Source organism: Rhinolophus ferrumequinum, chromosome 8, assembly GCF_004115265.2.
Source record: "Rhinolophus ferrumequinum isolate MPI-CBG mRhiFer1 chromosome 8, mRhiFer1_v1.p, whole genome shotgun sequence".
NCBI classification, from domain to species: Eukaryota; Metazoa; Chordata; class Mammalia; order Chiroptera; family Rhinolophidae; genus Rhinolophus; species Rhinolophus ferrumequinum.
The window spans coordinates 8,525,777-8,541,911 of record NC_046291.1 but is presented as its reverse complement, the minus strand read 5'-3'; the positions used below and the strand labels follow the sequence as shown (position 1 = coordinate 8,541,911).

General features: G+C 42.3%; 1 protein-coding gene across 1 annotated transcript in view; it reads right to left on the bottom strand.

Moving 5' to 3' along the window:
* Positions 1-10,537: 10,537 nt before the first annotated feature.
* The window catches only part of DNER (delta/notch like EGF repeat containing), a 278,622-nt gene continuing 273,024 nt past the window's right edge, over positions 10,538-16,135 (bottom strand). Inside the window, exon 13 of the mRNA XM_033112831.1 lies at positions 10,538-11,540. Within this exon, the coding sequence (XP_032968722.1) occupies positions 11,429-11,540 (112 nt within the window). The 3' untranslated portion in view covers positions 10,538-11,428. The remainder of the gene's footprint in view (positions 11,541-16,135) is intronic.

Here is a 16,135-nt window from a genome sequence, read left to right as displayed (position 1 = left end):
TGAACCAAAGCCTGAGAGAGCAATGGAATTATCCTTGGCATACCCACCATTTTGGTCCCACCCAATCTGTCCACCTCCTCAGCCACCGAGGGCATCCTTTGGTCTCGCCACCGATACCCTCCAGGAGGCCTGCCCCACCCTCTTCACACCTGGTTCTAAGGTTGTCTCTTATCCTCAGTGAACTGTGAGTCTTTGCCTGAGTCATTGGGCCCATGAAGCCACACTGTACAATCCACATGCAGGATGTTTTGTAGGATGGCTTTCTTCTTTTGGGGAGGGAGTCAAGAAGGAGCCTAATGCCTTCTTCTTATCACCGTTCTTTAATCTGGCTCATCAATGCTTTCTGCTCAATCTTTGGATACATGTCAATTAAACCTAACTTTACAGAAAGTTTCAACTCCACCTTCCCCACTCCTACCCCTCCATCTTACTGTGCATTTCCAACATAGAGCTTTTGGGGGGAGAGCTGTGCCCCTAAACACAGGAAGGATGGATTTTACAGCTCCTGCAACTTCACCACAGCACCTTGTACTTTGCTATTTTATAAGAAAAATAGTAACTCATTATTTTACTTTAGCATTTCCTTACTGGTAAACTAGACTTTGTTTTCTTGTATTCGTATTTCTTCTGTAAACTGCCTATGTTCTTTCCCCACTACTCTATTGAATTTTAGGTCTCTTCATGCTGACTTTTCCAAGCTTTTTACATAATAAGAGTATTATCGGTGCTCTAAGGACATTCTGAGAGGATAAGCAATGGAAGACATCATGACGGGAAAGATGAAGTACTTGTGTAAAATGTAATGTCTTCTGCAACCTATAGAAAAACCACCTAACAGTTAAAATGCAAATACATATGGCAAATGTACTTGTTGAAATCTATTCTTAAATCAACTCGTGATGAGCAGGGACTTTCCAGACATTTGGACAATAAACAGAAAGTAGATCCCAGAACTCGAGCTCTGCAAGGTCTCTAAGCACCACCTCCTTTTACAAAGGACTCTGAGAATCAGCGTGTTGTGCCAGGAAGTGACACATGGCCAGGAAGTGACAGTGCCGGGACAAGCTCCATGACCTCTCCTTGATGAACAGCATGGCACGCCCAAAAGGAGGGGAAGTGGCCCAGGAGTAGCTTCCGCATTCTTCATGGTCTATGAAACCACAAAACAGGATGTTATGAAAATGTCAAATTGTCACAGGAGCTTAAAATGCCTGCCTTGTTGCCAGAGTGGAAATCCACATGCAGAAAAGCCTGCAACTTCAGCGAAGCCAAGCAGAGTGGACATTTCTTGACGAACAGCTGGTAAAAACTCTTATTGGAAGCAGATGGACTATCCAGCAGAAGGATTTGGGTGGACACAAAGAATAAGTGCAAGACAGAAGCCTTCATTGAGGTCCCTATGACAAATTTCAAGTACTGCACATGGTGAAGTGTCTGTATGTCTGGATTTCAGAGAAGGAGGCATTTTGTAAGTATCCTAGTGTAGCTTAATAATATGAATCTGAAAACGGAAGGTCTATTCCCTGAAAAATATGGTCATTGGAACAAATGTCATTTAAACAAAACAGACCTTGCTAGCTAACAAGGTGAAAATGGGTCCCTTCGTTTAAGGTGTTTTCTGGGGACTTGATGGATGCTGGGGAAACCATGTGTGTGCACACAGCATGTCCATCTCCCATCACCATTCAGGAAGGAGGAAACTTTCTCCTGGAAGAAAGAGTGAAAACGGTGCTTCAGTCTGTGGAGCAAAGGCGAGATGGGAGAGCAATGGCTGCTAGGACCTTTTATTTAGTGAGTAACTTAAAAATAAACCCAATTCCAGTGCAAGGCTCAGAAAAGACAAGTAGAGTAGAACTCAAAGGCACACCTGGTTTCCAGATCCCCCCGCTCTACCCTCATGTCCCTAGATTGACCTTCCAGCTCCCAATCACCTGAAAGGAACCCCAAGAGTTAATACAGACAAACCCAAGCAAGGAATTCTTGCTTCTGCCAATTCTACTTGGTCTACTTGCTTTCCATGGAGGGATCTGAGATTAGTTATTTCAGTCTGAGAACAATTTTAACAGAAAAGTCTATTTTTAATACAAATAAATTTGATGTACAGTTTATAGATGAAAATTCTGAGGTCCTTCGAAACAGGAGATCAGGATTATTTTCTGTCACAATCAGATTTAAATGAGCAACTGTGCTGACAAAATTCTCCGTTTTGTCGAGCCTGGCCTTTGGCACTTGAAAGTTTACTGAAAGCAAGAGAGGACCCTTAAAATTTACCCTCAGGGGCTGGACACCAAGGGGTACAGCCCCTGAGGGTAAATTGCCCGGCATTAATTTTTGTGCCAATCATTTGGCAATGTCCAAAATGATGAGTAAGGAGGACAGTCAGGACTGGAGCAGAAATAATCGACAACCATCCATTTCATTACCTTCTCTCTCAAGATGGAAGCCTTCCTCCTACTTGGATCTGACTCAAAGACTCTGCTCCTAGAGCAGGCCCAGCCTTGAGCACATGGAACGTTGTATCTGGCTCTTCTACGTTCTACACCCTCTGCCCGCTTCCTACCCAAAGCTTTCAACACATTCCCCCCACCCCTACTGCAGTTCCTTGGAGACAATGAAACCGAATTAATATGTTCACCCTAAGTTGTTAGATCATGGCCCAAAGCTTAGCCCAAAGCAGGCCCAGAACAGAAGTGTGTTGAATCAGTCTCCACTGAGGAAGGTCACAGAGCCTATTATTTTCACAAGCATGCCAGCGGCTCCCATAATCGAGCAAGCTTGAGAAACTCTGATTCGATGAAAATACATTCTTTTAAATAATAGAAATAAAGGAATTGGGTAAGGGAGCATTGGGGGCTGGGAAGAGCTCACTGACACTCTTCAATCACCCGGACGTGATGGGGTCGTGGGGGAGGAGAGGCACAGGAGTGAGTGTGCAAGGAGAACCACTCAGAGGATGGATACCTTTGAGGAGGGAGACAAGCACGAAGGTGGCGTTTCCACCCAGAAGGACCATACAATCTAGTTGAGCAAGCATGGAAACAAAATAACAAAGTCTACTGGAAAAGCTGTTTGGGGCCTTGGAAGCGATGGACCTAGGAATGAGTCTTCCTTGGAAGAAAATAGCTGGACATTGATCCTGTCTGTGTTAAATGGTGATTGCCTTCAAGGGACGCCCCATGAGAAATAGCGTGGAGGTCACCCAGACCTTATGGAGATCATCCAAATATGTAGCCTTTCAAGAAAGGTTGACTCTGCTGACCTCTGAAAGTAAGGACTGGGAAAGCAACCAACCCACTTGCACGATAACCATCAACTGAATCTTAGAGCTTCAGGTATACCCACCGCCTCCAAAATAGACCACTCCATCGAAAACTGTTTGGATTACACTTCTTATTCTATTATGTAATTGTTTCCTATAACTAGCATTTGAGACTGAGAACTAAGGTAAATCCATTTATACAACACCTTAAAATTCATATAAAGAACAAAGCACATGAGTCATGTCCCTAGCTGCCCGCTTTGAGGAAAGGAAGGCTTTCCACGTGATATTATCCTGTGTGGAAAGCTTTCTACACTTAATCCCCTGAGTTTGGAGCTGAAGAGTCTGTAAAGCTCCTGTAAGTTGCTATGTCCATGTAAGCTAATATGTCCATGGGATAAACCTGCAGAGCCACATAAAATAATTGGTCCTAAGTTTCATTCCTGATCTCTGTCCATACGACCTCTCTCTTCTGTGCACAGGACTGACCTCAGGAAGGTCAGTGGAGACAAGGAGCCATTGGGAATAAGGGGTTATATTTAGTGGCTGTGTGCAATGTGCCATAGCTGTGCTGCTCGTCCTCCCAGCTACGGGAACCCATCTTCTGCTTCTTGATAGCACTGGTGTCTCACTGGCCTTGGCAAAATCATCTCCCCGTCCTCCTGAGACTCAGGGGCTCATCTATAGAATGAGGGTTAAACAGAGTAATTTCCCAACATCCTTCACTTCTCAACCACAGGAAGCCTGGGTCAGTACGCAAAGCTTGACTGTCTCTCTGAAAGTGCCATCTTCATAGCCACGGCCCATCTCACACAGCCCAGGACCAGGATCCAGCAGGGAAACTGAGAAGGCACACCTTCCACCTGTCCCTGAGAAAGCCTCACTCCCAAGCACAAAGCTCAGAGCCAACTCTTATCCTTTGTCTTCTGAACTGGGACTCCAAGGGAGCTTTCCTGCACCAAGCACCATTAAGAGAGATACAGACACAACATCTCTGATGAGGCTCATGCTATCCAGGGTTGTGAGCAATTCCTGGCACATCGACTGTCATGGCACTCCTTCCCTCATAAAGCAAACTTGAAACGCTATAAGGGAGGAGCTTACTGGTATATAGTAGGTATTTAATAAGTACTTGTTGAATTAATGAATTAATGATGGTCTAATGAATTAATGATGGGGTGGGTGGTGGATGGGTGGATGGATGAACAGTGATTACGGGCAGCAGCTCTGGTCCATATCTTAAAACTGGTTCCACATCTCAAAAACTGTGGGAAAGCAATTTAAACTCTCTAGGACTTAGTTTTTCCACCTTAAAAATGGCAGTCATAAAAGTCCCTACCTCATTGGGTTATTGTGAGGATTAAAGAAGGTAATTTGCACAAATTGATCAGCAGTTTGGCCAGCACACAGTTAGTATTCATAAACGTTAGCTATTTTTATTAGAATATTGAGTGCAAGTCATCTTAGCACAAAGAAAACATTTGATCACTCGAAATCATGAAAAAAGCAAGACTCACAGAACTCAGTACTTGAGCATGAGTAGCACATAGTTGGCTCCACATGCCTAGACACCAACGGGTCATGAGGACCCATTTGAGGACACTACCTGTACAACACACGATGGGTACTCTGTGACGATTTGTACTGTGAACAGATGGAATGAATCGAATGAGTGAGAGAATGAAGGAACAGATGGAAAAATGAAAAGGAATGATTTTCTAGGTCAGTGTTTCTCAGCCAGGGGGGGTTTTGCCCCCCAGGAGATATGTGACAATACCTTGGGACATTTTTCATTGTCACAACTGGGAGGTGCTACTGGCATCTAGTGGGTGGAGGCCAAGATGTTGCTAAGTACCCTACAACACACAGGGCGGCCCCACTACAAAGAATGATCCAGACCGAAATATTAATAGTACCGAGCTTTAGAAACCCTGGTCTAGTTCATTGATTTTAAAACTCAGCCCCTCCATAAATGTGTGTGTGTGTGTGTGTGTGTGTGTGTGTGTGTGTGTGCTTGGGGGTAGATCTTCCTAAAATTCAGCTTCATCTAAGGACCACTTTGTATGTGTATTACACTCCTTGTGAAGACCATGCTATCATGAGTTAAATTGAAATTCCCCATGGGAGTCACATTTCCGAAAGACTGCAAGAGTTGCTTGTTTCCAATGTAAGGAAACCACAATATCAGAATTTCCAATTGTTAAGGGGCTTTTTGAGTTGGGAAAGCAGGAAATCACTTATTAAAATAGAATTTGGCTATGGAGTATTTTCCACATGGACTAGTTTAATGATAAAAAGATTTCAATTTTGTGAACACTCTCTTTAGCAATTTGGAGATTATCGAATAAGCCAACATAAAGATGACAACAATTGGTTGTCTATTGGTTTCCTATTGCCGCACAGCAGTCTGGGAATGCGTCTGTGGGTGAAATTTTAATCTGTGGATTAGAAAATTTTAATAACTCGCATGGAAATTCATCTAAGCAAAACTGACATTACAACATCACGGGGCTGCTGATTCAATCCAGAAACTGAGGTTTATGATGCACTAACTCAATTTTATTTCTGCTTGAACTCCTGTGGCACCGTCAACTTGCCTCACTCACTGACACGGACCTTTGCTTCCTTCCTGTCCTGGTACAAAACAACCCTGTCCTTGCCCCAGTCTTCTGGTCCCTATCTGCCTCTCCATCTTCAATCAACCCACTCCCTCTCTTGCAGTTTTTTTAGTGATCTTATGATTTTTAAAACTTTATTGATTTGTAAAAATGTATACACAGTAGAATGCATAGATCTTAAGTGTATCGCCTGATGACTTTTGACAAATGTATACTCCCTTGTTACTATCCCTCAAATCAAGATATAGACTATTTCTATATCCCAGAAATGTCCTCCAGGCCCCTTTGTCGTCAATATCCCCACCCCCTCTACCCAGAGGCAAGGGCTGTTTGGATTTCTAGCACCATACATTGGTTTTGCCCAATCTGAAATCTCACATAAATGAATGTATCACGCATTATGTCCCCTGCTGTGTTTCACTTTTTGACTCAACGTTTATACCTGTGAGATTCAAATATGTTGCTGCATATTTGAGTAATTCTTTACTTTTTAATTTTTATGGTTTTCTATTGTATTGGGGACTATGATGAATGACAATGCTACAAACATTCTTGTACAAGATATTTTTTAACACATGCTTTTGTTGCTCTTCGGCTTTTACCAAGGACTGAAACTGCTGGGTCATAGCCCAGTGCATGCTTTTCCTGAACTTACCCATTGATGCTCCAGCCTGACTCAACATTTTAATTCCTCAGAAATGCCCACTCTCAATCTTTGAGACCTCGCACACCTATCCCTCCCTTCACCTGGGTAATTCCTACCCATCCTTTGGGTCCTGATTTAGATGTTACGTATCAAGGAGACTTCCCTGACTGCTACAGAATTCTACCAGGTTCTCCCTGCTACCTCAGAGCTCCCATGAATCCTGTTATCAGAAGTTGATGCAATGGCATGCTTCTAAAATTTGTCTTCCTTCCAGCCTCTAACATTCATGGGGTAAGTATTGTCTGTGCAGCCCACAGCTAATAATTATACCTGATTTCATCATCACCCAACACTGGCCTCACACATGCTGAGTGCTCCATTAATACCTGTTGCACAGATGGATGGATGGATGGATGAATAGCTGGAAAGGCGAAGACTCTTGGGGATAGATTAGCTAGTCCAGTGTTTTTCAAACTGTCCTCTGTGGGACACTTATGGCTTCTCCCATCCCCCTGGAGACCACTGGGGTGGGTCGTGGTAGGCAGATGGGGACAAAGGGGCTGGGGCCCAAGACTCCTCAAGCAGGTTCAATCAAAGAATCTTTATATTAATCTGATTTATATATCACACTTCCATATAATATTTCATTGGGCGATAATATACTTTAAATATAATAATAACTTTTAAAACCGCTGATCTACTGGGCTCCCAAACTCAAATATTTTCAGAGGCCAGAAAGGGTAATGTAACCAAGTCAAGTAGGCAAGTGTTTTTGTATATTAAACACATACAGATAATTTTCACTTACACGGAGAATTCTGCTCTCTCATTTTCCTTGAAACACACAGCCCATTCAATGTAATGCTCATTTATCTATTTTGATAGCACGGCTACAGAAAAATGTTTATCCACAAAAAGAAACTGCAGCAAAATCAAAACAAGAATAGCGGGCAAATACAATTATAAGCTGTAACTAACATTCATTTTTTTAAATGGGCAAAAGACCTGAACAGACACTTTTTCGAAGAAGATATTCAAATGGCCAACAAGTACATGAAAAGATGCTCAACATCACTAGTCGTTAGGGAAATGCAAACCAAAACCACAATGAGATATCACCTCACAACTGTTAGAATGCTGGCATCAAAAAGACAAGAGATAACCAAGGCTAGCAAGGATGTGGAGAAAAGGGAACCCTTGTACAGTGTTGGTAGGAATTTAAATTGGTACAGCTGCTATGGAAAACAGTATGGAAGATCCTCAAAACGCTAAAAATAGACTACCATATGGACCAGCAATCGCACTTGTGGAAATAGATCCAAAGGAAATGAAAACACTAACTCAAAACAGATAGCCGCACCCCTATGTTCATAGCAGAATCATTTACAGCAGCCAAGACATGGAAACAACCTACATGTACACTGATGGGAAAATGGATAAAGAAGCTGTGACACACACACACACACACACACACACACACACAATGGAGTATTACTCAGCCAGAAAAAATGAGGAAATCCTGCTATTTAAGACAAAATGGACAGACCTTGAGGGCATAAGCTAAGTGAAATTAAAGAGACAGAGAAAGACAAACACTGCATGATCTCACTTACATGTGGAATCTAAAAAAAAAAAAGAAAGAAATCATAGAAAAAGAGATCATCTTAGTGATTACCAGAAGTAGGGAAGTGGGGAAGCAGAAATTGGAGGGAGGTGGTCAAAAGGTATAAATTTCCAATTATAAGATAGATAATTACTAGGGCTATAATGTATAACTGTAGATGACTGTAGTTACCTCTGCTCTATGATATACAGGAGAGTTAAGACAGTAAATCCTAAGAACTCCCATTACCAGGAGAAAAATTTTTTTTCTTTTCTCATTTCTTTTTATTGTATCTGCATGACATGATGGATGTTAACTAAACTTATTGTGGTAATCCTTTCGTACAATATGTAAGTCAAGCCACTATGCTATACACCTAACACTCATACAGTGTTGTATGCCCATTATATCTAATTAAAACCAGAAGAATGCCATTTATTTCTAGTGTCAGTGGGACAGTAGGGAGTGGTGGAGATTGCGGCCATCTGCCTAAAAGGGGCGGCTTCATTTCAATTTCAGCCACTTACTGCTACGTGGTGCTATGGACCAAATCTGAGTTTTGAAGATAACCCAAGTAGTTTACCCTTGCTTATCAAAAGCTTTTCTCACAGATAAGGCAAAGTAACAACCTAACAAGATGGCAGAGTGTGTGACATACTCAGAGAAAGTGCTCCAGCCTTTAGAAGGACTAGTAACTGGTCTACCATCCACAACACACCAACTGCGAATCACAGACATCAACCATGAAAGCAAGTTTATTAGCCTACTTTGTGATACGGTCTGTATCTAAAATAAGAACAAAAAGCCGCAACAATAATAGCTAACATGTGCTGAATGCTTAACGTGTGCTGGAGGTGGGCTAAGTCATTTACACACAGGCTGCCGTTTAACTCCCACGATGGCCCTCCAAGGGAGGTACAATCGTATCATTCTCCTCATTTCTCAAATTATGAAGCATAGGACCAGAGAGTTCCTTGCCCAAAGTTGACAGCAAGTGAATGATTCAAGCAGGATTCTGATCCACTCTGCTACCAATGAGCTGCCAGATGGCAGTGTTCACCTTTCCTTCACTGTCCCCATCTAGGTGTAATTCTGTATTTATTTATTTATTTGATTATTAGACGAAGGTTGGGTTCAAAAAAAGCCATGAACTCAGGAGCCAGGTTCCTTTTGTGTGGTTCTTCTAGCTCACCCTCTGCCTGACACAGAACAAATGCTCCATGAGATATATTATTATTAAATGTCCAAATGAATAAGAGAACATCTTTAAACGTCTTTCGTGTCAGCTCTCAGTCTGTCAGAAAGCAGACGAGTCTGCCATAATCTGAATTAGTAGACTGTTCATTTGCTTTGAAAAAACACATTAAGATTGATAAAAGGCTGTTTGGTTTTCCAAACAAGTCTTTTCAGGGGCGTTACATAAGAACTTGGGAGATGGAAAATTATTTGAGAGCATGCGATCTAAGCAGCTTTCTCCAAATGCAGACCAATAAGAAAAGGAAAAACAGCCGCATGGGCATTGAGAGCGGTCCCTGGGAAAGCAGAGTTCCATTTCCACCACCGTTTCCTGTGGGTTGAGCCACACAATGAACAATCTCTGCTGGGAAGGTGGAAGTAAGCAAGGTCTGTGAGTGTTCCCAAGGGTGCTCAACCAACTGTGTTCCGATTTTGTTCTTACTTGACTTCCAAACGCCTAAACTAAAAAATATGAACATATTGCACTGTATCATTTAATAATCAGAGTGTGGGTGTATTGTGATATCACTTGTAGGATCACAGACAGATGTTCTGAGGAAAGAGAGGGCAGGAAAAGCTTCTTAAATACTTCTTTTTGCCTAAAACCCTCCCTCACACCTGATTTCAGGGCTACATTTGGCTATACCAAATGCTGCCGTGTGAAGATAAAATGAATTTTTTAGAAATGACTCTGGGACGTCAGCATAGCGTGTAGGTGCCAAATGGAATTGAATGCAGGGCTGCTTTTCAAGTTCCTGCAGACGAAATCGCTGTTTGCTAAGGCAATTTCAGTTTAGCTCCCCGGGAGAGCAGCGTGTGAGATGTTTCTGGAGGCCAAAGGTGCCCTTTCACGTCAGGCCTGGGAGCATTTCTGGATTTCAGTGTACCTCAATATTTGCTCATGCTGTATTTCATGGTCAAAGCCCGCTGCAAAAGTTAAGGTGAGAATTCTTGTTTTTTTTTCCATCTTTCACATTTACAAGATGGTAGGGATGATTCCCCGCCAATTAGGAGGTCAGAAAGGTTCCAGAAGGCACAAGGAAACGCGCCAGCAGGCACAGAACTGTACACCTTGGGATATTTAAAGTGTAAAACACAGCAGGCGGGTTCATTCGACAATCGATATCAAATCCAAAATGTTTTACATAATTTTAAAAGAACGAGAGACAAGCACATCCTTGCCTTGGTAGCATTTATTCAGTATTTGAAATTAGCAAGAACCGGAAGAAGCACATATCAATCAAATACAGCCACAAAAATGTCCTGGATATAAATAAAGATGCACTATAAGAAATACTCACTACGGAAGGGACCAAGACTCTCTTAGATTTTACTACCTCTTAGCGACTAACAACTCCAACGTAAATTTCATTTACTCACAATAAAAAAAACCTTGACTCTTTAAAGAAAATACAGTTTCAATTCAATCATAAGTTGCCTCACACGGCTCTTTCAAGGCCTAGCTTGACGACTGTTACAAAAATGACAAAAACAAAGTCAAAAGAAGGTTTCGGCAAGGTTCAACAAAACAGTGCAGAAACACGTTATTTACCCATGCACAGAATAAGGCAAAGACTAATTTCATTCGGGTTAGGAATAATAAGTTGAACTAGTTTCTTTTTCACAAAACAAACATTTCAGACTTCTTTTTAAGTCACGGGTATACTGTACTATTCGTCATACTCTACATGGGTTTCCTAACTCTACTCAGAAAGCTGGTGCTCACACATCACACAGAAACTTCTCCTTGATTAGACTTATTCTGTGACAACCACAGAGATCAATCTGGGTGTCGTGATAGCGTCTACCGTGAAAGGCCAACACGCTATTGGAAGAATAGTTTAAGAGAGCGGAACGTACATTAAAACGTAGTCTATGGATTTCTCAAATTCCGTTTTTAAAATATTTTTTTTCCAAACTAAAAGCTGCAGAAAATTAGTTCTTAAATATTCTACCGAAAACTCTTGAGCAGCTAACATTTTAAATTTCTTAAGCTTTTTGTTTTCTTAAAAATATTTAAATGAGTGTAGTAGGCCATCTTTTTTGAAAAATAATCCAAAAAATGATTACAAATCTTTCGTTTTAATCAGTGTGACCAAGGGTTTGTCATCGGGGCTGTAATCTTCATAGGCGATGGGAGTCACATCGTACATCGCAGGCCGGGATTTCTTTCCAAATCTAAAACCACAGGGAGAGAGAACTCTAGTTAGATGTATATTGGATCTCAAGTCCTACAAATGGTGAGAAGAAGTTATGTTCAAGAATCAAATGAAACTACAAAAATACTCCAAGAAATATATTCTCTAGCAAGTACAAAAATTTAAGACTTCCTCATAGTAACACTGAATGAGTATAAATATTAGTCTTTGGTGCAGGAGGCAAGAAATGGATTTCACAAAACATCAAGTCCAAACTAATGTTGAAGCTTATAGGTTAAATTTTGGCAAAGCAGTCAGGCATGACAGCTCCACAACAGGTTTTAAAAGAATGTGTTTTGATTTGTCTAGTTCTTCTGAGACCTGTAAGGATGTGGAGAGGACAGTTTCTTTCGCATCCACTCCAGAGCCTGGGATGCACAATGGCAGGGTGGTCCTCCCTGGACCGTGGACAGACAGCCTCTCCCGTGGGACTTACAGGAGGGCTCTGAAGGCTCAGCAGTCATCTGAGGTCCCAAGACAAGGAGAAGGGCAGAGGAAGGAAATGACTTTAAATAAGGAGGTGTTTGTCCACAAAAATGTGCCAGTTCCCACCATCCGATCCCACGTATTACTCCCCAACCCCCACATACACACAAGCCATTGTTTCTTCTCTAAGCACAAAGCCATGGTCCCAACAGATTTGCAGATTTCAAAATCCCCTTGACATCAGGACGGAGGAGCAGAAGCCAGGGGTATCAAAATCCAGTTTCAGGACCTCCTACCAAACCAGTGCTGAAATGGCAACTATTAAAATAAAGTCAATTCAACTTCTGGGTGGTCTCTTCCCATTCAAGATCTCACCTCCCCTAAAAGCTTCTGCAGTGCAACAGGATTTAAACAAATCTGCCATCCCACCAACCCACCACCCCTCCTGCCTTTTACAGACAAAAATTAACTCTTTCAAGTCCAAAGGGGCCCATTAAAAAAGAAATTGTTAAAGAAGCTCAAATTTTAAAAAGGTTGGCAGGATGGGTACCCCAGGACATCAGGGGCTTATTCGCCACAGCTTACATCCCATTGCCCCTCCGTTCCTTTTTCTGCCTTTGATGTCTTGGAGAGTCTGTCTTCTCACACAGAGAGATGAGAAAGAGAATGGAGTTCGGGAAATGAGAAACATTGCATTCTTCCTATGATCTTTCATTGTTAAACAGTCTTCAATCGTGTATTCCTAAAATTCACTCAAGACTTACTGGCCTTCAGGGGCACAATGGCACAAATCACGCCAGATGGGCACCAGGCAAAATGCAGAGATCAGGAGTTAAAGCATTCTGCCACCAAGAAACCCACAGCTATTACTGCAATATTTAAAGGCCCTTAGAGAAATCGTGTCTAAAATGTGAAGCCTCCCGAAGGTCAGGGATGGTGCGTGCATAAATGTGCTGTGGCTCCAGCCTGCGGTCTGTTTAGCTAAATTGAGTGAGGCCTACATAACCTGAGACCAGGAAAAGGGGCCACAGGCAAAAGCCAACTGGATCCTAACACTTTCTCCCAAGTCTGAAAATTGCAGAGGGTGCTTTAAAGGTGCAAATATTTTGACAATCTATTTCTCATAAAGTAGAGAGATACACTGGTAACAGTATACCACACACAGCATTAATTTCATTAATTTTAATGGTATAAAAAATTTGAAGCTAGAGGAAGCTATAAAGTGGACCAAGGACAAGCACACTACAGCCTGCAAGCCAATTACAGCCTGCTGCCTGTTTCTCAAGTGAAGTTTTATTGGAGCACAGTGGCATCCATTCGTAATGCCTCTGCTGCTTTCCCACTACAAAGGCAGAGACGAGTGGTCACAGAGACCCAGAGACTGTCTGGCCCACAAAGTAGAATATTTTGAGGCCCTTGATGAAGACAATGAGAATCATCCAGAGGCCCTTCCTGCAAAGGATTTAGTATAGCGTCTGGCCATGTTACCCATCACAGAAGCACTGACAGAGTCGTGGCAGCGGTAGTATTGGTGTCACTGGCATCTCAAACAACCTATTTGGTGATAAGTCTCGTATACCTGATTTCACTAGAAAAACAGAAGATACTGCGACCAGTTATAAGGTAGAGGAAAGGGTGTGCATTCCTCTAGTTCATATTCTGGTGAAAGTCAACAGCGAAAACAATACCGCAGAGAATGTCAGGGGGATCTGACCTTGAAAAAGGCCCCAATCAGGAGACGCTATATGAGAAAAAGTGACCGTGTCCACTCACAACCGTCCTTTTCTTGTTTGTTTTTTGTTTTCTGTGATCAGGCACTTACAGCTGGTAGAGCAGTGAGCAATCGGATGACCTGAGCTCCAGAACCTGGAGAATTGTGGCTTCACGCATGCCCGTCAGTTACAAATTCTCTCCAGCCTGAGTGTAACAAGCAAAGTACCTACAGAACAGATGACTCTTAGGACAAAGAGGGGCTCCTCAACCCCCACCACCTGATTGCTGTCATCAGCATCACCAGACACTTCCTCAGTCACTCGTGAATGACACAGATGACATTTTTTGTCCACTCAGTGTTTGTCCCGCATGGATACTGAGCTACAGTCACTGTGATCCAATGTCACCTCCACGCTAGCGGCTGAAAGACAGGCCATGAAATGAACATTAGCTATAGGCCGCTGCTGAAAACTAGGAAGAGTGTAATATCAACAGGACTACATTTTTGTCAGTGCTTTTCTAGGGTTTCCAAGAGAAGGGAGCAAAAAAGTCCAGCCAGCTGGAGACCCAGGCAGCCAGGGCTTCTAGAGAGCCATGCTATAGAAACCACAGGTTATAATTGAATAAGCCTTGAGATGGGAACGTTCCCAGATATTTGGGTTTTACCTTCAGTCACTGGTGCATGTAGGAGCTTGTTGGTTAGGAATTCTGCTGTAGGTACTTTTTGAGAAAAATCGGCACCAAATAAGAACCCAGTTTATACATGCTTTCAAGTTTACCCTTTCCTTCCAAGAGTATTTAAACTGTCTTCCTAGTAGGCTATATATGTGGGAAGCCCAGAAAAATCCACCTTCAACTATTCTGAGGCTGAAATAAAATATTCCTCCTCTTGAATACCCAAGGATCTTATTTAGCCAGCCATCCCTCTGGCTGTGGACAGACTCTGATTTCTCAGGCCCCCAGTACATCCTAGTATACAGCCATGAATTCTGCCCCTTCCTGGTCAATTATACCTTTCCACGAAGACTCCTGAGCAACAAAGGAACTTTATTCTCCTCTCCTTTTCATGTCCTCTATCTCATATCCAGTGATCTCAGGATCCTGCAAATACTCCTGCAGGCTGGTTCCATTTCCTAAGTTGGTGCCCTGGGATGCATCTACCTCTCAGGCAGATAAAAACATCCTCTGCCAATCACTAACCAAGATCATCCATTCATTTCAGACCAAATTTTAGTAAGAACTCAAATTTTAGTAAGGTCTGGTATGTGCCAGGACCCACTGGAGATATAGTAACAAAAGCCACTACCCTTTACCAGCTAGTGGAGGAAAGAGTCAAGTAAACGATTAAGATACGATTTGCAGAATAATCTCAGGGCTTCCTGGAACCCCGTGGTGCCAAGTTGTCTCTTAAAAGAAGGACCCAATGATGAGCAGATACTTAGGGCCCGACTTGAAGAGGGCTGAACCCTCTTCTCTCCCTCCCAGTTGTAGAAGTAAGACGGGTGCAGCTCCCACAAAAAAGCTGTCCTTGCCAGACCAAGGCATCGGAGCAGATGCTCTATGTCTTCCAATTTCTCTCCTCCATTGGCCAGAGTCTGGCTTTTGCTTCCAGCAGAGTGGCAAGACCACTGTAAGAGCTGATTCTTGGGTTTGGGGATTTCCTTTTGAAGAAAGCAAGCTTTCTGAACCTCAGAGCTTCTATGCCATCCAGACAGAATTTAGATCTGTTTGTATCTTAATCAATATCAAAATACAGTGTTCCAACAAAGATGACGCAGCCAACAGTTCCCTTGAGCCCCAATCTTAAGACGCTAACTTTTTGCTACAGCACACCGACTTTTTGAATTGTGTATTTCAGCTTATTCTACAATTTAAAAAGAAAAGATGGCGTCCTTTAACATACAATATCACCATGAGTTCTGTAGTAAATATTCTTTGCAAAAGTCAACAAAATGTTAGATTGGCTATTTTTTTTAACGTTACGATAGCTTTAGAGAAGCAAACATCGTGTTATCTGTTTATACAACCTTGAATACTTATAATGTAATGTGATTGTTACACCTGTCTAAGGAGGTAGAGTTTTCCCTCTTTATAGGTGAGGGGACTGTATTTGTGGAAGGTTAAATGAACTGCATAGGATCCAGAGTCAGACAGTGGAGCAGCTGGGCTCGATGAGGAACCTCAGACACTCTAACACAGGTTCCTTCTGTGATACCACACCAACAACTTGTCCCTCCGGAATCTTTCCTCCAAAAAAGGACTCTCTTTTATGTCATATGAACTCCAACATCAGAATGACAGCTGGTTGTCATTTTTTTTAAGGAAGCCCTTACATCAAATGGAATAATTCATATCCATGCCAACTGTCTGAAGAGCATCAGAGCTAAAGACATTCCAAAAGGAAACCATTAAAAAATGTTTCCTACGTGGTGATTA